At 43.9% G+C, this 24,662-nt stretch overlaps 2 protein-coding genes across 4 annotated transcripts in view; one reads left to right on the top strand and one right to left on the bottom strand.

Moving 5' to 3' along the window:
- LOC110523952 (GTP:AMP phosphotransferase AK3, mitochondrial) overlaps positions 1-3,900 on the top strand; it is a 36,106-nt gene extending 32,206 nt beyond the window's left edge. For both annotated transcript variants that reach the window (XM_021603117.2, XM_021603116.2), the window contains 2 exons: positions 272-390; positions 2,724-3,900. In XM_021603117.2, coding sequence (XP_021458792.1) covers positions 272-390; positions 2,724-2,823 — 219 coding nt within the window. In that variant the 3' untranslated portion in view covers positions 2,824-3,900. The remainder of the gene's footprint in view (positions 1-271; positions 391-2,723) is intronic.
- Positions 3,901-4,674: 774 nt separating this feature from the next.
- Positions 4,675-23,749, bottom strand: LOC110523951 (hsp90 co-chaperone Cdc37-like 1). 2 transcript variants are annotated; one of them, XM_036977680.1, is made up of 8 exons: positions 22,669-23,746; positions 19,493-19,798; positions 9,971-10,067; positions 9,717-9,832; positions 8,574-8,696; positions 6,360-6,536; positions 6,168-6,239; positions 4,675-5,149 (listed from the first exon to the last, which is right to left on the bottom strand). In XM_036977680.1, exons 1-8 carry the CDS (start codon positions 22,774-22,776, stop codon positions 5,030-5,032), a joined length of 1,119 nt encoding a protein of 372 aa, XP_036833575.1. In that variant the 5' UTR covers positions 22,777-23,746; the 3' UTR covers positions 4,675-5,029. The 2 variants fall into 2 exon arrangements, with proteins under 2 accessions (XP_036833575.1, XP_036833576.1); XM_036977681.1 differs by lacking the exons at positions 9,717-9,832; positions 9,971-10,067 and having other exon boundaries at positions 22,669-23,749.
- Between the last annotated feature and the right edge of the window lie 913 nt (positions 23,750-24,662).

Genomic DNA, 24,662 nt, shown 5'->3' with positions numbered 1-24,662 from the left:
ACTATAGGCATACAGGTTTTCCCCCTCCCTCCATGTCTCATAATAGGCAACACAGGCTTGGGATGTGGTGTTTACAATTTACATACTATGGCAGTACGTTGGACACATTGACAATGGCTTAACAGCTGACTCGTTTGTCCTGGACTTGTCGCCTCTAAAGTTAATTGAAACTTTCTTTAAATACAGACCTTCACTGCATTATGTTGTGCTACTAAATCGTCCAATATACCTCTTCTATACACACTCATGGACTGTTTTGGTTTGCCTACAGGGCCTTGATGACGTCACCGGAGAGCCTTTGATTCAGAGAGATGATGACACACCAGAGACCGTCACCAGGAGGCTAAAGGCATACGAGAACCAGACACGACCTGTGCTGGAGTACTACAGGTGGCGTTGAAAACCTGAGCCATATAAACTCAGCAAAAAAAATAAACGTCCTCTCACTGTCAACTGCGTTTATTTTCAGCAAACTTAACATGTGTAAATATTTGTTTGAACATAACAAGATTCAACAACTGAGGCACAAACTGAACAAGTTCCACAGACGTGACTAACAGAAATTGAATAATGTGTCCCTGAAGGGGAAAAAAAAAAAAAAGGGTGGGGGGGGGGGGGTTCAAAATCAGAAGTAACAGTCAATATGTGGTGTATCAGCTGCATGAAGTACTGCAGTGAATCTCCTCCTCATGGACTGCACCAGATTTGTCAGTTCTTTCTTTCTACCCCTCTTCCACCAAGGCACCTGCAAGTTCCCTGACATTTCTGGGGGGGGGGGGGGTGGATGGCCCTAGCCCTCACCCTCCGATCCAACAGGTCCCAGACGTGCTCAATGGGAATGAGATCCGGGCTCATCGCTGGCCATGGCAGAACACTGACATTCCTGTCTTGCAGGAAATCACGCACAGAACAAGCAGTATGGCTGGTGGCATTGTCATGCTGGAGGGTCATGTCAAGATGAGCCTACAGGAAGGGTACCACATGAGGGAGGAGGATGTCTTCCCTGTAACGCACAGCGTTGAGATTTCCTGCAATGACAACAAGCTCAGTCCGATGATGCTGTGACACACCACCCCAGACCACGACGGACCCTCCACCTCCAAAGTAAAGGCCTCGGTGTAACTCTCATTCCTTCGACGATAAACGCGAATCCAACCATCACCCCTGGTGAGACAAAACCGCGACTCTTCGGTGAAGAGCACTTTTTGCCAGTCCGGTCTGGTCCAGTGACGGTGGGTTTGTGCCTACAGGCGACGTTGCCGGTGATGTCTGGTGAGGACCTGCCTTACAGCAGTCCTACTACAAGCCCTCAGTCCAGCCTCTCTCAACCTATTGTGGACAGTTTGAGCACTGATGGAGGGATTGTGCTTTCCTGGTGTAACTCGGGCAGTTGTTGTTGCCATCCTGTACCTGTCCCACAGGTGTGATATACCGATCCTTTGCAGGTGTTGTTTCACCTGGTCTGCCACTGAGAGGACGATCAGCTGTTCGTCCTGTCTCCCTGTAGCACTGTCTTAGGCGTCTCAGTACAGACATTGAAATGTATTGCCCTGGCCACATCTGCAGTCTTCATGCCTCCTTGCAGCATGCCTAAGGCACGTTCTCGCAGATGAGCAGGGACCCTGGCCATCTTTCTTTTGGTGTTTTTCAGAGTCAGTAGAAAGGCCTTTTTGGTGTCATAACTGTGACCTTAATTGCCTACCGTCTGTAAGCTGTTAGTGTCTTAGCGACCGTTCCACAGGTGCATGTTCATTAATTGTTTATGGTTCACTGAACAAGCATGGTAAACAGTGTTTAAACCCTGTACAATGAAGATCTGAAGTTTGGATTTTTACAAAATATCTTTGAAAGACAGGGTCCTGAAAAAGGGACGTTTCTTTTTTGCTGAGAATATATATATATATATATATATATATATATATATATATATATATACATACATACACACACACACATTTGATTTCTGTCCCAAACATATCAGTCTAGTACAACACATTTGATATACCGTTATATTAGTTAACTGATATAAGCTGTAACTGTATAATAACGTTGTAGTGGCTCTTCTCGGGTCATTATAATATATATCTGCCCTTTCAAAGCTGGGACATAAGGTGGCATAACAAACTGACATTCATCTCAATTAGATAGAAATTAGAATTTAAATGCATAGCTAAGTGCATTGCGTGGCGGTCAAGATGAAAATCACATCTACATATTTCACTGGCCAATTAAAAAAGCAAAAACAGTAGGCAGAGCTCCCTGTGTACATAGGATGTTATAGCGTCCAAGTTATTGATAACATAGATGTTGGGGTTCTTCGTCACTGGTAAATTGATGAAGATGAATAAACCCTACTACAGAGGCCAGTCTGAGACTGAAATATCTTGGGACTGTAACAAAGGATTCAGGTTCAGAAATGAGACCAGACCGTGCATGCATTACACTGTACAGTACTGCCTGTCCCTTTGTTAAACAGTGAATGATCTATGTTGGCAACCTTGAAAGTATTATGTAGTTAAGAACTGGGTTGCATTCAGTAGAGCATACGGCAGCAAAACATTTAGCGGAAATTTGTTCTCATTGGAGAAAAATGTAGTAGTACCTCCCCATTTCAAAACTTTCTTTTTTTTTTACCTACTGAACATGACCTGGTTCACTGCTTATGTTTGTTGTGATAACTTTCATGTCTGTCATGAGGTACTAATGACTGTTTCTGACAACAGGAGTAAAGGGGTGTTGGAGACATTCTCAGGAACGGAAACCAACAAGATCTGGCCTCACATTCAGGCCCTCCTGTCCAAAAAACTCTCCCTACAAAATTAAAAAGGATGTTGGGAAAGCATAGAATGCACTCCCGGGAAAAGAATGGATCAGTTTACCACAACTATAATGGGACTCAACTCTTTGGTCCAAAATGTAACAGTATCTCAGTGCCTATATAAGACCATGTTATTTACTACTACAACATATGTGGATGAGGACCACACATTCAACTAATGTCACATTCTATCTCTGTTCATTCCATATGTAGCCTGGTCCCAGATCTGTTTATGCTCTGGCCAACTTCTATAGCCATGCCAAACAATGACCATAGAAGTTGGCAGAACAGCACAAACAGACCTGTATTGTAGCTTGTTCCCAGGTGATGTGGTTTTGTATCCAATTCATACCAGTCCTTGGTCTGTCGGTGTACAGGACAACTATAATGGGGTAAATGGAAAAGTGCCATTATATTAGGTGAAGTTGCCTTGAATTCATCTTTAGGGCCAAGTGCCTATTGTTGACATGAAAATATATCGTGTCTCTTAAATTATAAAAACAAAAAAAGTGAAAAAAATGCAACTAATGAATGATAAAAACACAGTGCCAATGATTTCAGTGAAAGACGTGTCACCAGAAATGCAGTAGTTTAGAATAGCTGTCATTTTAAGTTGTTAGCCTGGTTAAACCAGAGTGAACGTTGCACTCCCGTGAAGTGAATCGTCATACAATCTATTTGGATGCCAGGCTCATAAGTTATCACGGGAGTGATAACATATTCTCAAAAAAAGCTGCAATTAGTAGTTTTAATTACGATATTTGTATATTTTCTCTGACTGTGGCCATGCCTTGAGAGTTTAGATTTGTAATCTGATTAATCTATACTGACAAATGTATGCTGAATGTTTTACCAGCATATTACATGCAGTATTTTTGTAGCACATTATCTGTACTTTGATGATCAGTCAAAGGAATAATTACATTAGTAAATGTGTATACTTTTATGAACCTTAAACTTCTATTTCATAACAAGTGTATTATTTATTATCAAGTCTCACTTGCTGGAAGAGACTGTATTCAGGCGAACTGTTTAAAAATGTAAAATAAACTAATATAATAAAAATAAATTGTGAAAAGCAACTAACAGCTTTCCATTTAACGTTGACCTCGGACGCTCTGCAGAAGTCTTAAGTACCCAATATGGCTGGTAGGCCTGAAGTATGAAAAGCATTTCCCCTGAACACAGTTGTTTTAAAGCTGTTCCATTTCAAAACAGAGCATCGAAGCAGAACCTAACACAGGATGTTAATCACGCTACGCCATTTCTTTCTATTCCACAATCAAGTCTGTGAGCAGGTTTAGCAGCCAAACACATATGTTTGACAAGCTTATTCTTCTGTGATGGACATAGACGGACAATTTTTTTTGGGAGGGTTGGTTGATGTGGAGCGACGAGCAGTAGCAAAAACAAGAATTCGGCACAGCAGTCAACTGATCACTTTGCATCGTTATGTCACCGTGGTAGTATCAATGTTTGGCCTAATGATGACAAACGGGACACACGGGAGTTTCAAGGAAAGTTTCTAGGAGAGTTTGGACCACATAGCAGTTTTAGACAGCATGTCGGAGACGTCCACTGCAGAACCACGAGTCCAGGAACAGGCCTTTTGTTTCTTCAATTAAAAAAACTAAATGTGTACTTTTATTTACAACAAGAACGTGTTTTATTCTAATGCTCGGGTTTCCCCCCCTCCCCCCCCTGCTAGGGAAGGACTGCGCCGGGTCCAGTCAAGTCTACTGTAGATGAAAACCGTTTTAAACTCCCTTCAAGATACAGTGCCTTGCAAAAGTATTCGGCCCCCTTGAACTTTGCGACCTTTTGCCACATTTCAGGCTTCAAACATAAATAAAAAAATACAGTTTTATATCTTTATGTTTGAAGCCTGAAATGTGGCAATAGGTTGCAAAGTTCAAGGGGGCCGAATACTTTCGCAAGGCACTGTATGACATACTTTAGCGATATAAGCAAAGGTACAGTAAAGCGCTTCAAAATACCTACCAATCGTCTTCCCTTAAATATTTTTGTGTGTTTGTTGTTTTGAACCAAATATAAAGTGCAGGACACATTCCAGCGCAGATTTTGCGGCATACAAAAATAAGTCTGTGGGAGCTCAGCCCTTCTCCCCTCCATTTTGTAATATTTCTTATTGAGTGTCATGAACTGATGGGGAAATGACGGGGAGGGTGGAGGGCGCTTGCGCCACATTCGTTATGTCTCCATCATGCGCAGATCGTCTGTTTCTAAAGTAGCGTCCTCCTTGGACCATCTCCCTTCTCGGTTGGTCCACAAGCCAGCCTCCAGACAGCGCTTCACATGGTACTCTGCCACCTGGAGGTACAAACAGAGACCGAACGTAAAGGGCAACTTCCAACTCCCGAGAGAATTCAAAAATAAATCATGCAAATGATTGCAGTACAGGTAGGCATAACTCGTCTAAAGAAGAAAGCAGACACACTTGTACAATATGACGAGTTCATTTCTATGGGTTGGTGCTAAAAGTTGACTGTTCCAAAAGCGTTGCTCCCTGGGAAGTGTAGTTTGCGACCCTAATCCACCTGCTCTGTGGGGCATCTGATAGCGAACACTGATAACTCCCTATCGCCAAGTTCCCTGTAGTAACACCTTTCAGCAGCACTCAATCTAAAAAAGGAGTCTGCCATGGCCCGTATTTAACAAGCATCTCAGAATAGAAGTGCTGCTCTAGTACCAGGTCCAACCCTCTGCCCATATAATCTCATATGCATTATAGGGGGGGGGGGGGGGGGGGGCTTGGAGAGTATGTACAAATAACACCCTATTCCCCTATAGTGCACTACATAGGGAAAAGGGTGCCATTTAGGATGCATACAGGGGTTAACACACTGATGCTCAAGCAGATTATAATGCCTATGTAACAGGAGTGAAATTGGCCCACATCTAGACTTCCAACTAAGCCCTTGCTGCTAACCAAGTATAATTTGTGGAGGAGAGGACATTTGTTGATTTCCCCTCCGTCTGTTAGGATTTGGCAGGAAGTCAGACTTTAGGTGGCCAGTTGCGGGTGATCTCATTCTTTAACTCGCACTCCCTCCCCCGCGCTCTCTCTCACTCTCCAGAAAGTAATTCTGTTCTAAAGCAACACACTGACTGTTAAATTACCTTCGGTTTCACACAGCTTGAACTTGAGCATGAATTTGAGTTACGGTATCTTGGGATATTTCCATCGGTTATCTCAATCAATGTTTACATAAGATTTTTTTTTTTTTTTTTAAATCAACACAAATAGTGTGGCTGAATAAACAGATCTGACAGGCCTATGGTACGTGTCTGACTCTGTGGAAACTGTAGTGAGAAGTGTAGCCAATACCTGTGGATTCATGGTGCTGAGAACATTCTGGAGAATCTGCATGTCTTGCAGCTGGAACCCTGACTTCAGTTCCTGTTCCAGAATAATAGGAATAGAATCATTCATATAGTACCATATATATATATATATATATATATATATATATACACACACACATATATACGTGTAAATGATGTCATTTGGAATACTTACAGGGGGTAAAGATTCTAGAACTTCCCCGGGGTCCGGGCGACAGCGTGCTGTGCTGCTCTGGTGCTCTGTAAAGTTTGGGAGTGTCTCTCCTTTGCACTTGACAGTGTGCTCTTTTACTCTCTGCTTAAAGGCCTCTAGCTCAGTATGGAATACATCCAAGTACCCCTCTTGTCCTGCCTTACATAGAAAGAAAATGTCAACAGCATTAAAGTATATTCCCTTGATCATCCTCTGTTGACAAGAGGAACTTGGAATCATAACGGATGCAACAAATGTCTTCTAAAATGGCATATATTAAAAGTGTCAGTTATAGATAAATGTTTACAGATGAGAAATGCAACATATTTTGGCATGAAACCACAGTTTACAGAAGGAACTTGCAATCACATCAACATGTCAGACTGGAAATCATACAGAAATGCTTACAATGTTTTCACATGAATGCAATAGTGTGTTGGCATGAAATCATGTAGCTGTATATCATTGCCTTGTTGTGTTGTAGGAATCTTTGTCTTGACTCCTGTCACTCTAGTGGTCATCTGACCACATTACATCACACAGTACACCTTCCTTCCTCCAGCAATTTTTTTATTTGTGTTAGTTACATAATAACAAAAAACACTGAAAAACAAGTTTGGTCATTAAATTACAATACAAAAAGTTGAATAATTCCTTAACCTAGCTTATCAATAACAACTGGTTAGACGGTGGGTAAACCATTTTTCTTAAAATTACTTTGTGGTATAATGACTCGACAGTGACTCAGCAGACAGACCAAGGCTGATTTACAAGCCGTTTCCCCAAAACCGTCTTCTCCTCTTCATCTACACTGATTTTTAGTCGATTTAACAGGTGACATCAATAAGGAATCATAGCTGTCACCTGGTCGGTATGTCATGGAAAGAGCAGGTGTTCCTAAGCTAAATATTTTAGCTGGGTTGTGACAGTGAAGAGAACAGTCTTGTGCTTTAAAAGTTCATTTCCTGCAATTCTGCATGTTTTGCCATAGGGTGGAGGCAAATTACACACCTCCAGGCTGTGTAAGGGCTATTTGACCAAGGAGAGTGATGGAGCGCTGCATCAGATGACCTGGCCTCCACAATCACCTGACCTCAACCCAATTGAGATGGTTTGGGATGAGTTGAACTGCAGAATGAAAGAAACGCAGCCAACACGTGCTCAGCATATGTGGCAACTCCTTCAAGACTGTTGGAAAAGCATTCCAGGTGAAGCTGGTTGAGAGAATGCCAAGCGTGTGCAAAGCTGTCATTAATGCAAAGGCTGGCTACTTTGAAGAATCTAAAATATATTCTGATTTGTTCAACAATTTTTTGGGTTACTATATGATTCCATGTGTAATTTAATAGTTTGGATGTCTTCACTTTTATTTTACAATGTAGATTATATAAAGTAAAACCCTTGAATGAGTAGTTGACCAAACTTATGACTGGTACTGTACGCACAATCGATATACCTACCTAGTATTAAGCCATTAGGCTACATCTGAGCCGCTTCAATATTCGTATCTATTATGCCTATAGGCTACTATTATCTAAAAGCTCACGCATTTGACAAAGCTTAACTTGCTACCTCAGGTTTAATGATTTGAATTGTTTAAAATTGTGGAATATTTGTAGGCCTACTTGAAGCTCAATTCCTGCCTGCCGTTAAGCTACAATGATTTGTTGAGCAATTATCAAAACTATTGTTATCATATCCTATTTTTTAGGTCACATTGATATTTTCTATAGCGAACGTTTCTATATTCATTTTGGCTCACAATTCACACAAACTGAAGAAATGCTGAATTTACATAAACATTGCATACAAAATAGCACAAGAAAACAAAAATACATAACACAAGGCAAACATATGATACAAACAAATACATAATAAGTTACAGAACACTTCTTCTCTTGATGGGGAAAACTAGTGTAATTATTATTATTTTTACATTTAAAGATGACTTTGAATAGCCATTTAATAGCTACAGCAAACTCTTACGCCGATATTCTATACTAATTTTCAGCACAGAAAAGCTCCTGTAACGACACAGTTCGGTTTCACGTCGTAACGAGTGTACTGCGTGGTCATTTGGGAAACCGCTGCGACTTCTTTGGCCGTTATTTTTTTATGGTGCATTGTTAAAAAACACCCGTGTGCCTACGTTCCAATCACTATCAAAAACAGTGCCCGGGATAGATAGAGGCTTACTTTGGCTTTGTGGAAGAAGTGACGGAAGCAGCCTCTGGGGTCCTGCTGGGAGGTGCTGGCCATCTCCAGGATAAACTGCATAACAACAGCCTGGTGAGCTACCTGCTCCATCAACGCCTCTTTCTGTGGTTGAATAAAAACAAGAAGAAAAAAAAAATCTGTATAACATAAATACAATCTGTGTAGGATATGCTATAAAGTAAATGTTTGTAAACCTGAACTGTAAAAATTCAGGTTTATATATATATATATATATTTTTTAAAGGTCTCTTTCTGGCAGGGGAAAGTGGACAGGATGGAACCTTTCACTGTTACAACGACCTCTAACATTGGGCGGCAGGGTAGTCTAGCTTGTTAACAGTGTTAGGCCAGAAACCGAAAGGTCGCGGGTTCAAATCCACGAGTTGACTAGGTGAAAAATCTGTTGATATGCCTTTGAGCACAAGGGGTGGGGGTAGGGGAGATGAGGCCTTTTGCCAGACTCTTGACACCCTATTCCCTTAAACAGTGCACTACTTTTGACCGAGGCCCATTGCACTATGGGGAGTGGAGTGAAAGGCACATGCCCCAGTGGCCAACTGAAACACTGTGGTTGATATTAAAATATGGAGTTCTACTCTGCGTGTGAGCTTGAGGATAAAAGAAGGGAATGGTTATTAGACATTAGGAACAACTGACCGTATTCAGAGAGTGAGTTCAACCTAGTTTCCTGACATGTTGTTGCCCCCCCCCCCCCATTATTACAGGGAGTAGCTGTCGAGGTGGGGTGAAAACACCTTGATAATGGCGCTAGACATTCCTACTTAGACAGCAGCAATTAAGATGGCAGAACGAATAGAGGGCAGCCGGAACTCCGGGCCTGATCCACTCCACTGATGAGGCAGGACTTCCTACTTAACTTCCTATGAATACATATGGAATAGCGCCCTCTGGTGGGCCTTATTGATGAACCCTCATACAATTTCAAGGCATTTATACAAATCTTACACTGAAAATAAATGCTAATTGTAAAACAAACAACAAAAACGTTTATGCATCAACTCTGAACAGGAAACACAAGGGTGATATTGGCTGTTAGATAACATATATTGTATCAACTATTGTACACAGAACAGGACAGTGTGCGTGTGTGATTGTTCTGACCTCTTCAGCCTGTAGTCTGAAGCACCAGAGGATCAGGTAGTTGGCAGTCTCCTCACAGACGAGGTGAGGCAGGTCAGACAGGAACCGCTGGCTGTCATCCCACCTCCGCAACATGCCTGACCAATCACAATAGACCATTGGACCAATACCACTTCCTCCCCCAGCCCCACTAGAGGGACAACACCAGCAATGCATTGGATCTGCATAACTCAATTCTGAACTATGACAAGCTGTAGATTAAACATTTCACTCACCGAAATATCTAAATTCCTGTTCATACTTCTGAACAAAGGTTTTGCTCTGGTCATGATCCTCCAATTCAACGTTTTTACTTCTTGAATTAATAATACTCTATAGGGGGGAATTAAAAAAAAAGAGAAACACTTGAGTCCGTAACACTCCTCACATCCTATTCAGAACCTAAGGTGTCAAGAAGAGAGCACACAAGAAATCAAGGAGATACAATTGAGATTCCCCTCGCAGTACGTGGAGAAAGATTGCATGTGTACTAATCAGGTAGGTCGCTTTATCATGGATGCAAACCTGCGAGGGTCCAAAAGAGTAAAAAAAAATAACTGTTGCATATTTTCAGAGAATAACAAGTACATAAATACATATTTGGACAAACTCAATAGTCTGGAAATGTGTTTGGTGTAGGCTGGCATTGCTTAGTTGATTAAGTCGGTCGAATTTGATCCACAGAAGTGTAGTTGTACTACACGTGTTGCTGTACTCATGAGCGGCATGGTTCTCCATGTTTGAAGCGAGCCTATAGGCCTATTTGTTTGCCGAGACAGCATCTCACTGTAGTAGGCTGTGTTTGTTATTTGGATCTCCATTTGCCTTTTTGTTTACTGCGTTTGTTTACTGTTAATGTAACCATCTTAAATATAGATTGCGTCATGCCTTCATCGATCTGATATTTTGTTTACTAGGCCTACTTTCTACCACTGTTCTGTTTTGTTTGCATTCGCAGTTGTGTCAGTATTCTAAGCCAAATGGCTATTTAGTATTTTTGGGCTTAAGGGTAGGCCTTGTCAAAGGCTTAAGGGTAGGCCTTGACAAAGAGGTGAGGCTTTAGGAGGGACTGAAATATATTGATGGACTCAAGTCACAGATGGCTGGAGGGAGGGAGTTCCAGAGCAGAAGGCCCTGTCGCCTGAGCTCTAACTTCGACTGGGGATGACAAGGTGGCCTGCTGTGGTGGAACGGAGTGCGCGTGTGGGTTGGTAGGGGAGAAGGTCTGAGGTAAGGGTGGGGTGGTGAAGGGCTTTGTAGGTCAGAAGGAGGATCTTGTAATCAATGCACCGGGAGACAGGGAGCCAGTGGAGTTCACAGAGGACAGGGGTGATGTGCTGCCAGAACTTAATGTGGGTGAGGACTTCAGAGTTTTGAACCATTTGGAGCTTATGGAGGGAGCTTGAGTTGATGCCGAAGAGGAGCGTGTTGCAGTAGTCAAGATGGGAGGAGATTTATTCATGTATGAGAGTTTCCGCGGCTGGACGGGATAGGGAAGACCCGATTTTGTCAATGTTGCGGCGGTGGAAGAATGAGGATTTGACAGTGTCTTATGTGGTGGTCAAAGGACAGGGAGGAGTCCAGGATGACGCCAAGGTTGCGTGCATGGAGGGAGGGAGAGACATACAGTGGTGTTGTCAATGGTGAGGTTGCCAGCTTTGGTGAGGGTGGATTTGGTGCCTATGAGGAGGAGTTACGTTTTATCACTGTTTTGTTTTGTAGCATCCATGTTTGTATTGCAGGGAGGCAGGATTCAATGTGGGTCAGAGGTGGTTTGACAAAGCAGTGGAAGTCAAGGTTGAAGTGACGGAGGATATGATTAAGGAGGAGGAAGTAGATGATGAAGAGTAAGGGACCCAGCACAGGGCCCTGGGGGACACCATGTATAATTGCAGCTGAGTCGGAGTTGAGGCCATTGAGGAAAATGTAGTGGGTCCGGTTTGTGAGATACACTATATATACAGAAGTCTGTGGACACCCCTTCAAATGAGTGGATTCTGCTATTTCAGCCACACCCGTTGCTGACAGGTGTATAAAATCAAGCACACCCCCATGCAATCTCCATAGACAAACATTGGCAGTAGAATGACCTTACTGAAGACCTCTGTGACTTTCAACGTGGCAACGTCATAGGATGCCACCTGGACAAAAAAAATCAGTTTGTCAAATTTCTGCCCTGCTAAATCTTCCCCGGCCATCTGTAAGTGCTGTTATTGTGAAGTGGAAACGTCTAGGAGCAACAACGGCTCAGCCGCGAAGCGGTAGGCCACACAAGCTCACAGAACGGGACTGCAGAATGCTGAAGCACGTAGCGCATAAACATCATCTGTCCTCGGTTGCAACAGTTACAAACTGCCTCTGGAAGCAACGTCAGCACATTAACTTTTTCTCTGGAGCTTCATGAAATGGGTTTCCATGGCCGAGCAGCTGCACACATGCCTAAAATCATGTGCAATGCCATGCATCGCCTGGAGAGGTGGAAACACGTTCTTTGGAGTTATGAATCACATTTCACCATCTGGCAGTCCGACGGACAAATCTAGGTTTGGCGGATGCCAGGAGAACACTACCTGCCCGAATGCATAGTAAACATAGTTTACAGTGCCAACTGTAAAGTTTGGTGGAGGAGAAATAATGGTCTGGGGCTGTTTTTCATGGTTAAGGCTAGTCCCCTTAGTTCCAGTGAAGGGAAATCTTAATGCTACAGCATACAATAATATTCCAGACAATTCTGTGCTTCCAACTTTGTGAAAATAGTTTGGAGAAGGCCCTTTCCTGTTTCAGCATGACTATGCCCCCGTGCACAAAGCAAGGTCCATACAAAAATGATTTGTCGAGATTGGGGTGGAAGAACTTGACTGGTCTGCACAGAGCCCTGACCTCAATCCCATTGAACATCTTTGGTATGAATTGGAACGCCAACTGTGAGCAAGGACTAATCGCTCAACATCCGTGCCTGAGCTCACTAATGCTCATGGCTGAATGGAAGCAAGTCCCCACATCAATGTTCCAACATCTAGTAGAAAGCCTTCCCAGAAGAGTGGAGACTGTTATAGCAGCAAAGAGGGAACCAACTCTATATTAATGCCCATGATTTTGGAATGAGATGGTCGACAAACATACACTGCTCAAAAAAATAAAGTGAACACTTGAACAACACAATGTAACTCCAAGTCAATCACACTTCTGTGAAATCAAACTGTCCACTTAGGAAGCAACACTGATTGACAATAAATTTCACATGCTGTTGTGCAAATGGAATAGACAACAGGTGGAAATTATAGGCAATTAGCAAGACACCCCCAATAAAGGAGTGGTTCTACAGACCACTTCTCAGTTCCTATGCTTCCTGGCTGATGTTTTGGTCACTTTTGAATGCTGGCGGTGCTTTCACGCTAGTGGTAGCATGAGACGGAGTCTACAACTCACACAAGTGGCTCAGGTAGTGCAGCTCATCCAGGATGGCACATCAATGCGAGTTGTGGCAAGAACGTTTGCTGTGTCTGTCAGCGTCGTCTCCAGAGCATGGAGGAGCTACCAGGAGACAGACCAGTACATCAGGAGACGTGGAGGAGGCCGTAGGAGGGCAACAACCCAGCAGCAGGACCGCTACCTCCGCCTTTGTGCAAGGAGGAGCAGGAGGAGCACTGCCAGAGCACTGCAAAATGACCTCCAGCAGGCCACAAATGTGCATGTGTCTGCTCAAACGGTCAGAAACAGACTCCATGAGGGTGGTATGAGGGCCCAACGTCCACAGGTGGGGGTTGTGCTTACAGCCCAACACCGTGCAGGACGTTTGGCATTTTCCAGAGAACACCAAGATTGGCAAATTCGCCACTGGCGCCCTGTGCTCTTCACAGATGAAAGCAGGTTGACACTGAGCACATGTGACAGACGTGACAGAGTCTGGAGACGCCGTGGAGAACGTTCTGCTGCCTGCAACATCCTCCAGCATGACCGGTTTGGCGGTGGGTCAGTCATGGTGTGGGGTGGCATTTCTTTGGGGGGCCGCACAGCCCTCCATGTGCTCGCCAGAGGTAGCCTGACTGCCATTAGGTACCGAGATGAGATCCTCAGACCACTTGTGAGACCATATTTATTTATTTTATTTTTTATTTTACCTTTATTTAACCTGGTAGGCTAGTTGAGAACAAGTTCTCATTTGCAACTGCGACCTGGCCAAGATAAAGCATAGCAATGTGAACAGACAACACAGAGTTACACATGGAGTAAACAATAAACAAGTCAATAACACAGTAGAAAAAAAAGAGAGAGTCTATATACATTGTGTGCAAAAGGCATGAGGTAGGCAAATAATTACAATTTTGCAGATTAACACTGGAGTGATACATGATCAGATGGTCATGTACAGGTAGAGATATTGGTGTGCAAAAGAGCAGAAAAGTAAATAAATAAAAACAGTATGGGGATGAGGTAGGTAAAATTGGGTGGGCTATTTACCGATAGACTATGTACAGCTGCAGCGATCGGTTAGCTGCTCAGATAGCAGATGTTTGAAGTTGGTGAGGGAGATAAAAGTCTCCAACTTCAGCGATTTTTGCAATTCGTTCCAGTCACAGGCAGCAGAGAACTGGCGGCCAAATGAGGTGTTGGCTTTAGGGATGATCAGTGAGATACACCTGCTGGAGCGCGTGCTACGGGTGGGTGTTCCCATCGTGACCAGTGAACTGAGATAAGGCAGAGCTTTACCTAGCATGGACTTGTAGATGACCTGGAACCAGTGGGTCTGGCGACGAATATGTAGCGAGGGCCAGCCGACTAGAGCATACAGGTCGCAGTGGTGGGTGGTATAAGGTGCTTTAGTGACAAAACGGATGGCACTGTGATAAACTGCATCCAGTTTGCTGAGTAGAGTGTTGGAAGCTATTTTGTAGATGACGTCGCCGAAGTCGAGGATCGGCAGGATAGTCAGTTTTACTAGGGTAAGTTTGGCGGCGTGAGTGAAGAAGGCTTTGTTGCGGAATAGAAAGCCGACTCTAAATTTGATTTTCGATTGGAGATGTTTGATATGAGTCTGGAAGGAGAGTTTACAGTCTAGCCAAACACCTAGGTACTTATAGATGTCCACATATTCAAGGTCGGAACCATCCAGGGTGGTGATACTAGTCAGGCGTGCGGGTGCAGGCAGCGAACGGTTGAAAAGCATGCATTTGGTTTTACTAGCGTTTAAGAGCAGTTGGAGTCCACGGAAGGAGTGTTGTATGGCATTGAAGCTCGTGCGGTTGGGCCTGGGTTCCTCCTAATACAAGAAAATGCTAGACCTCATGTGGCTGGAGTGTATCAGCAGTTCCTGCAAGAGGAAGGCATTGATGCTCTGGACTGGCCCGCCCGTTCCCAAACCTGAATCCAATTGAGCACATCTGGGACATCATGTCTCGCTCCATCCACCAACGCCACGTTGCACCACAGACTGTCCAGGAGTTGGCGGATGCTTTAGTCTAGGTCTGGGAGGAGATCCCTCAGGAGACCATCCGCCACCTCATCAGGAGCATGCCCAGGCATTGTAGGGAGGTCATACAGGCACGTGGAGGCCACACACACTACTGAGCCTCATTTTGACTTGTTTTAAGGACATTACATCAAAGTTGGATCAGCCTGTAGTGTGGTTTTCCACTTTAATTTTGAGTCCAAATCTAGACCTCCATGGGTTGATAAATTTGATTTCCATTGATCATTTTTGTGTGATTTTGTTGTCAGCACATTCAACTATGTAAAGAAAAAATTATTTAATAAGAATATTTCATTCATTCAAATCTAGGATGTGTTATTTTAGTGTTCCCTTTATTTTTTTGAGCAGTGTATTTCCACATGCTTTTGGTCATGTAGTGTATGATTGTAGCCAGAAAAGTGTAGTGCCCTCAACACCCAGACCCTCAAGTCGTTTCTACACGATTCACACGGATGACCTATTTTGAGATAATGTCGCCGAGAAGTAGCAAGTTCGCATCCCTTTTATTATTGTCAGGGACATCTAACTTGGTATTTTTATCTTGTGAAAGCGCAAACCACTGCTTTTAAATCAGGGCAAGGTGACCGGAAACATGACCGAATACAAACAGTGTAGCTATTCCCTCCGCAAGGCAATCAAACAAGCTAAGGGTCAGTATAGAGACAAAGTAGTCGCAATTCAACGTCTCAGACACAAGAGGTATGTGGCAGGGTCTACAGTCAATCAAGGATTACAAAAAGAAAACCAGCCCCGTCGCGAACCAGGATGTCTTGCTCCCAGACAGACTAAACAACTTCTTTGCTCGCTTTGAGGACAATACTGTGCCACTGACACGGCCCGCTACCAAAACCTGCGGACTCTCCTTCACTGCAGCCGACGTGAGTAAAACATTTAAACGTGTTAACCCTTGCAAGGTTGTAGGCCCAGACGGCATCCCCAGCCACGTGCTCAGAGCATGCGCAGACCAGCTGGCTGGTGTGTTTACGGACATATTCAATCAATCTTTATCCCAGTCTGCAGTTCCCACATGCTTCAAGAGGGCCACCATTGTTCCTGTTCCCAAGAAAGCTAAGGTAACTGAGCTAAATGACTCACTTCCGTCATAATGAAGTGCTTTGAGAGACTAGTCAAGGACCATATCACCTCCACCCTACCTGACACCCTAGACCCACTACAATTTGCTTACCGCCCCAACAGGTCCACAGACGACTTAATCGCAACCACACGGCACACTGCCCTAACCCATCTGGACAAGAGGAATACCTATGTGAGAATGCTGTTCATTGACTACAGCTCAGCATTTAACACCATAGTACCCTCCAAACTCGTCATCAAGCTCGAGACCTGGGTCTCGACCCCGCCCTGTGCAACTGGGTACTGGACTTCTTGACGGGCCGCCCCCAGGTGGTGAGGGTAGGTAACAACATCTCCACCCCGCTGATCCTCAACACTGGGGCCCCACAAGGGTGCGTTCTGAGCCCTCTCCTCTACTCCCTGTTCACCCACGACTGTGTGGCCATGCACACCTCCAACTCAATCATCAAGTTTGCAGACAACACTACAGTGGTAGGCTTGATTACCAACAACGACGAGACGGCCTACAGGGAGGTGGTGAGGGCCCTCGCAGTGTGGTGTCAGGAAAATAACCTCACACTCAATGTCAACAAAACAAAGGAGATGATCGTGGACTTCAAAAAACAGCAGAGGGAGCAGCCCCCTATCCACATCAGTAGTGGAGAGGGTGGAAAGTTTTAAGTTCCTCGGCGTACACAACACGAACAAACTGAAATGGTCCACCAACACAGACAGCGTGGTGAAGAAGGCGCAGCAGCTCCTCTTCAACCTCAGGAGGCTGAAGAAATTTGGCTTGTCACCAAAAACACTCACAAACTTTTATAGATGCACAATCGAGAGCATCCTGTCGGGCTGTATAACCACCTGGTACGGCAACTGCTCCACCCATAACCATAAGGCTCTCCAGAGGGTAGTGAGGTCTGCACAACGCATCATCGGGGGCAAACTACCTGCCCTCCAGGACACCTACACCACCCGATGTGACAGGAAGGCCAAAAATATAATTTAGGACAACAACCACCCGAGCCACTGCCTGTTCACCCTGCTATCATCCAGAAGGCGAGGTCAGTACTGGTGCATCAAAGCTGGGACCGAGAGACTGAAAAACAGCTTCTATCTCAAGGCCATCAGACTGTTAAACAGCACCACTAACATTGAGTGGCTGCTGCCAACATACTGACTCAACTCCAGCCACTTTAATAATAGAAAAATTGATGTCAAAAATGTATCACTAGCCACTTTAAACAATTCCAATTAATATAATGTTTACATACCCTACATTACTCATCTCATCTCATATGTATATACTGTACACGATACCATCTACTGCATCTTGCCTATGCTGTCCTGTACCATCACTTATTCATATATTTGTATGTACATATTCTTATTCATTCCTTTACACTTGTGTGTGTATAAGGTACAGTGCCTTGCAAAAGTATTCGGCCCCCTTGAACTTTGCGACCTTTTGCCACATTTCAGGCTTCAAACATAAAGATATAAAACTGTATTTTTTTGTGAAGAATCAACAACAAGTGGGACACAATCATGAAGTGGAACGACATTTATTGGATATTTCAAACTTTTTTAACAAATCAAAAACTGAAAAATTGGGCGTGCAAAATTATTCAGCCCCTTTACTTTCAGTGCAGCAAACTCTCTCCAGAAGTTCAGTGAGGATCTCTGAATGATCCAATGTTGACCTAAATGACTAATGATGATAAATACAATCCACCTGTGTGTAATCAAGTCTCCGTATAAATGCACCTGCACTGTGATAGTCTCAGAGGTCCGTTAAAAGCGCAGAGAGCATCATGAAGAACAAGGAACACACCAGGCAGGTCCGAGATACTGTTGTGAAGAAGTTTAAAGCCGGATTTGGATACAAAAAGATTTCCCAAGCTTTAAACATCCCAAGGAGCACTGTGCAAGCGATAATATTGAAATGGAAGGAGTATCAGACCACTGCAAATCTACCAAGACCTGGCCGTCCCTCTAAACTTTCAGCTCATACAAGGAGAAAACTGATCAGAGATGCAGCCAAGAGGCCCATGATCACTCTGGATGAACTGCAGAGATATACAGCTGAGGTGGGAGACTCTGTCCATAGGACAACAATCAGTCGTATATTGCACAAATCTGGCCTTTATGGAAGAGTGGCAAGAAGAAAGACATTTCTTAAAGATATCCATAAAAAGTGTTGTTTAAAGTTTGCCACAAGCCACCTGGGAGACACACCAAACATGTGGAAGAAGGTGCTCTGGTCAGATGAAACCAAAATTGAACCTTTTGGCAACAATGCAAAACGTTATGTTTGGCGTAAAAGCAACACAGCTGAACACACCATCCCCACTGTCAAACATGGTGGTGGCAGCATCATGGTTTGGGCCTGCTTTTCTTCAGCAGGGACAGGGAAGATGGTTAAAATTGACGGGAAGATGGATGGAGCCAAATACAGGACCATTCTGGCAGAAAACCTGATGGAGTCTGCAAAAGACCTGAGACTGGGACGGAGATTTGTCTTCCAACAAGACAATGATCCAAAACATAAAGCAAAATCTACAATGGAATGGTTCAAAAGTAAACATATCCAGGTGTTAGAATGGCCAAGTCAAAGTCCAGACCTGAATCCAATCGAGAATCTGTGGAAAGAACTGAAAACTGCTGTTCACAAATGCTCTCCATCCAACCTCACTGAGCTCGAGCTGTTTTGCAAGGAGGAATGGGAAAAAATGTCAGTCTCTCGATGTGCAAAACTGATAGAGACATACCCCAAGCGACTTACAGCTGTAATCGCAGCAAAAGATGGCGCTACAAAGTATTAACTTAAGGGAGCTGAATAATTTTGCACGCCCAATTTTTCAGTTTTTGATCTGTTAAAAAAGTTTGAAATATCCAATAAATGTCGTTCCACTTCATGATTGTGTCCCACTTGTTGTTGATTCTTCACAAAAAAATACAGTTTTATATCTTTATGTTTGAAGCCTGAAATGTGGCAAAAGGTCGCTCAAGGGGGCCGAATACTTTCGCAAGGCACTGTAGTTGTTGTGAAATTGTTAGGTTAGATTACTCGTTGGTTATTACTGCGTTGTCGGAACTGGAAGCACAAGCATTTTGCTACACTCGCATCAACATCTGCTAACCATGTGTATGTGACAAATAAAATTGGATTTGATTTGTGTTTCATTGAGTGTGTGTAGGTTTCCATAGTTACCTTGTCAAACACATCCTGGCTGCTGTCAGCACTGAGCACAGGGCTCCTGCTGCCTCCCAGCATGTTCTCCTTCCGGCGCCACTCTCGTTCCGTCTGGGAGAGCTCTGATTGGCTGGCAATGGCGCGGGCATGCTCCTGCTCAACACTCTCGGAGCCGTGCAGCTCCAGCCCACACAGCTGGTCCTGAGCCTCCACCAGCTGCCAGCTGGACACGATGGAGGCCTTCACACACTGCTGCTGACTCTGGCACAGGGACGCCATACTGTCTTCTGATGCAGAGGCCATGCACTCTTTAACGAAAACACCCTGGTCACAGAGAGGAAAAAGAGTTGTTTGTTATGAACAACTGATGGAGGCCTTAACCCACTGCTGCTGGCAGAGATGCCATGGACATGCAGCTGCACCCTGGGGTCACAGAGGGGAGAAGAGTTCATTAACAACTGATATCTTGACTAGAACCAAAGAAATATGATCATATTACTCTGGTGCTAGCCTCTCTACACTGGCTTCCTGTTAAGGCTAGGGCTGATTTCAGGGTTTTACTGCTAATCTACAAAGCATTACATGGGCTTGCTCCTACCCATCTCTCCGATTTGATCCTGTCATATATACGTACGCTACGGTCACAAGACGCAGGCCTCCTTATTGTCCCTAGAATTTCTAAGCAAACAGCTGGAGGGAGAGCTTTCTCCTATAGAGCTCCATTTTTATGGAATGGTCTGCCTGTCCATTTGAGAGACGCAGACTCTGTCTCGACCTTTAAGTCTTTACTGAAGACTCATCTCTTCAGTAGGTCCTATGATTGAGTGTAGTCTGGCCCAGGGGTGTGAAGGTGAACGGAAAGGCACTGGAACGACAAACCACCCTTGCTGTCTCTGCCTGGCCGGTTCCCCTCTCTCCACTGGGATTCTCTGCCTATTACGGGGGCTGAGTCACTGGCGTACTGGTGCTCTTCCATGCCGTCCCTAGGAGGGTTGAGTCACTGATGTGATCTTCCTGTCCGGGTTGGCACCCCCCTTGGATTCGTACAGTGGAAGAGATCTTCATGGGCTATACTCAACCTTGGCTCAGGGTAGTAATTTGGTGGTCAGATGATATTCCTCTAGTGGTGTGGGGGCTGTGCCTTGGCAAAGTGGGTGGGGTTATATCCTGCCTGGTTGGCCGTGTTTGGGGGTATCGTCGGACGGGGCCACAGTGTCTCCCGACACTTCCTGTCTCAGCCTCCAGTATTTATGCTGCAATAGTTTGTGTCGGGGGGCTAGGATCAGTCTGTTATATCTGGAGTATTTCTCCTGTCTTATCCGGTGTCCTGTGTGAATTTAAGTGCGCTCCCTCTAATTCTCTCTCTCCCCCTCCCCTACTGGAGGACCTGAGCCCTGGGACCATGCCTTAGGACTACGTGGCCTGATGACTCCTTGCTGTCCCCAGTCCAAGTGGTAGTGCTGCTGCTCCAGTTTCAATTGTACTGCCTGCAGCTATGGAACCTTGACCTGTTCACAGGACGTGCTACCTTGTCCCGGACCTGCTGTTTTCGACTCTCTCTCTCTACCTCACCCGCTGTCTAACTCTGAATGCTCGGCTATGAAAAGCCAACTGACATTTACTCCCGAGGTGCTGATCTGTTGCACCCCCTACAACCATTGTGATTATTATTATTTGACCCTGCAGGTAATTTATGAACGTTTGAACATCTTGGCCATGTACTGTTATAATCTCCACCCAGCACAGCCAGAAGAGGACTGGCTACCCCTCTGAGCCTTGTTCCTCTCTACGTTTCTTCCTATGTTCCTGCCTTTCTAGGGAGTTTTTCCTAGCCACCGTGCTTCTACATCTGCACTGTTTGGGGTTTTCGGCTAGGTTTCTGCATAGCACTTGGTGACATCGGCTGATGTAAGAAGGGATTTATAACTAAATGTGAATGGATATCAATCAATTATCTTTCTATTATATTTTGCTGCTGGCTCTGGGACAGAGATGGCATGAACTCTACACCACCATGGTCACAGAGGAGAAAAACAAAATAGCTTATTATGACTGATATCAGAAAATCTGTTACATTACATTCTGCAGCAGAATATTAAAGCTACAATCATCAGGGCCTGTATTCAAAAGTGTCTCAGAGTAGGAGTGCGTATATGAGATATGGTCCTCCATGTAATCTTATTCGTTGTGATTTTAAAGGCAAAACTGAACCTTGAGCAGCAGTCCTAGTTGGAGATGCTTTATGAAAACGGGCTCTGGTCGGAATGAAAAGTGGATCCGTGCTCCCAATACTGCCTGTCCTCCATTGCAGCTGAAATCTCATCCTCCTTGATGATGCAATGCAGTAACTCTGTTAGGGTGATGTGTGTACAATGGATGTGCAAACGGACATGTAAAAACACAGGTTGTGTGGCTTTGCATAACACGCTAACAATAACAACAATATGTACCACCCCACTAGCTACAGCTGTCAAGACAATACTGTATGGATACTTCCGGCAAGAGGTGACACACATACTAGTTATGGGTGCTTATATCATTCATGGTACCTGAGATAGCTAAGTAGCTAGTTACTGCTTGACTGGCTAAAGCAACAATACAGCAAGTACTTCTAACATCTGCTAAACATGTGTATGTGACCAATAAAATTAGATTTGAGAAGTATATGGTGTAACGTTAACTAGTGTTCTATGCACCAATTCGCCGTGCAATATTGGTAAGCATCTACATTACAATGGCGAAAACTGGCTGTGTGTCGTTTGCTGAGCTAGCAGACTCAGCTAGAGCTAGCTAGTGGCCTCTTTCGAATCCCAGAATGGAAATCTACAGAGGTAACGTTAGCGATCACACACAGTCTGATTTACTAGGCAAGCTAGGTAGCTAACGTTAGTAGCTAACCCAACACAGTACTGTAAGATCAGTCGTTACAGATTGACTCAATACCAACTCAGACTCGTTTCCATTGTTGACTTTATGAAATTGAATTGTTAACTAGCCAACAGCATACTGCAGCTAGTATTATCAGAAATCATTCGGCAAGGGTGTCGAATAGCTAGCAGCTATTGAGAAGGGGGGTGCCTAAACTAGCGTGCTGGGGCTTTTTTTCCTGGATGACTGACGTAACGTTAGCTCCGTTGCTACCCGTCTAGTACGAATCAATTGGTAAAGTGTATTGGCCTTTAGCCCCACAATACCTGCAGTGGAGTGCTGTAAAAGCTACCGTTACTTGGTACAGCAAAGGCACTGCAGCTCTCTTCTTCGTCTGCTAACATGGGGAAGGTTATAGTCCCGAACCCCTCCATCGCTGCTGCTGCTGCTGCTCCTCCTCCTCCTCGAGCCGCTCCAAAACACCGCCACTGAGTTCTAGAACCTGTCACACTAGAGAAAATATACTGCCTAAATTCTTCCCAAGACAGGCAATGATCTAGCCAAACAAACAGCTGTGATATTTGGGTAAATCAGAGCACAAAAATACAGCAGCCTCTTCAATCAACTTCATCCTCCATGTTTTTTTATTCAAGTACCACGTGTTGTGGAACTTTGATCACGTGGTAAATCTGTTTTTGGTGTTGTTAAAATGTGTATTTGATGACCACGATTACTATACATTGTGTAAGGGATAATCAACGATGGGGCTATGCGTTCTATGGGAAACAATGAACAACGTGGAAGGTTTGTTCCATGACGTGCTACTGGAGTGGAACTGACCTTCCACGGAATTGCATTATTTTTCAGTGAATGCATAGAGCCCCGAGTTGATTATCCATTTTATACCATGGCTATACATTAACACATTTTCTGCTATAAAAATGTGTTAAACATCCACCGAAGTAGCTGGCAAGTTTACTAGATAGCTACAGTGGTTGCCGTGGTAACCAAACAAACAGACTTGCTAGTTAAACGAACCAAACCATAATCAGTCCTCGCTTGCCGTTATGAAAATCGAATTCAACAATGCCAATAATGTTTTCAATTTGACTTTTGCGTTCAAAAAGCAGCTCCAACATAGAATATGTAAGAATTAACTATAGCCATTGAACGCTACAGTGCAAAAATACTGTGCGTTATAGGGAAACAATGCACGATCTATCGTATGTTATGAACAGTGTGGAATAAGTTTTGTAGACTTTCCCCTTTGCAATAATTGTTTTTTAAATGTCGCGTTGTTTATAAGGAGCGCAAAGGAGATGCGTTCCCTAACGGAAATATGCAACGCGGAAATAGAGTCTCGCTAGCTCGGGCTTGTCTCTGCCCACCATCACTAATTTGTTCCCATTGGAAACGACAGGCTGTGGTCTAGTCTTAAAACCCTTTGAATATACTGTACCACCGTTAAGGGCTGTTCTTAGGCAGGACGCAATGACCCTTAACCTGGAATGTTTCGTTCCATAAGCTTTCAAAAATATAGAACAAGTCCATTGTTTCGCTTTCCATTAATGAAACCTTTAAAACATTGTAAGATAACATATGACACCTGTTGAATTCGGTTAACATTCAACCCATGTAAAAACATGGCAGATCTAACATTCACACATGACATAAAGGCTATAAACGCAACCTAGTAGCTAGTTAGCAGCAGGCTGGGCTATCTATCGAGACATGTTCGGGGATCGCTCTCAAACTCTAGGTGGCATTCTACCTTCTTACAGTTTCAGCCATTAGCTTTGCCCATGACTACTTCATGTGAACCACAATCCAAACGCTGTGTTTTAACATTGTGAATCGTAAATAATCATTGCTTTCGAAACATTCATCAGCGACAAAAAATAATTCACATTAAAAAAGACACTGTAGTAGTTTTGCACAGATCCATACAGCTAAGGGGGCCTCCATCCGACGAAACTACACTTCCGCTACACTTCCTGAGTTACCAAAGGTTATGAATATACTGACAAGATACATGTCTCTCCAACCTAACAATGGGAGTCATTGCCCATGTAATATTCATATGTGTAAACATACTGAATTGTAAATTGGATGCATTTTACCGCCATATCATACTGTGCTATGATTGATGGTTAAGACCACCCAAATGGTTAGGTCATGGTCAGTTTGATCCTGGTTGGCGATACGTGAACATGCCAGTTATAGCTAGCTAATAAAGAGCTACGTTAAGAAATATCCTGTAGTACTGCATTTTATTATTTTGTACAAAGTGTCCACAAAGCGGAACCGCATGCTATCTAGC

This window comes from Oncorhynchus mykiss, chromosome 5 (genome assembly GCF_013265735.2).
Source record: "Oncorhynchus mykiss isolate Arlee chromosome 5, USDA_OmykA_1.1, whole genome shotgun sequence".
NCBI classification, from domain to species: Eukaryota; Metazoa; Chordata; class Actinopteri; order Salmoniformes; family Salmonidae; genus Oncorhynchus; species Oncorhynchus mykiss.
Note: the sequence above shows the minus strand (reverse complement) of the source record. Positions and strands in the feature narration are given on the sequence as shown.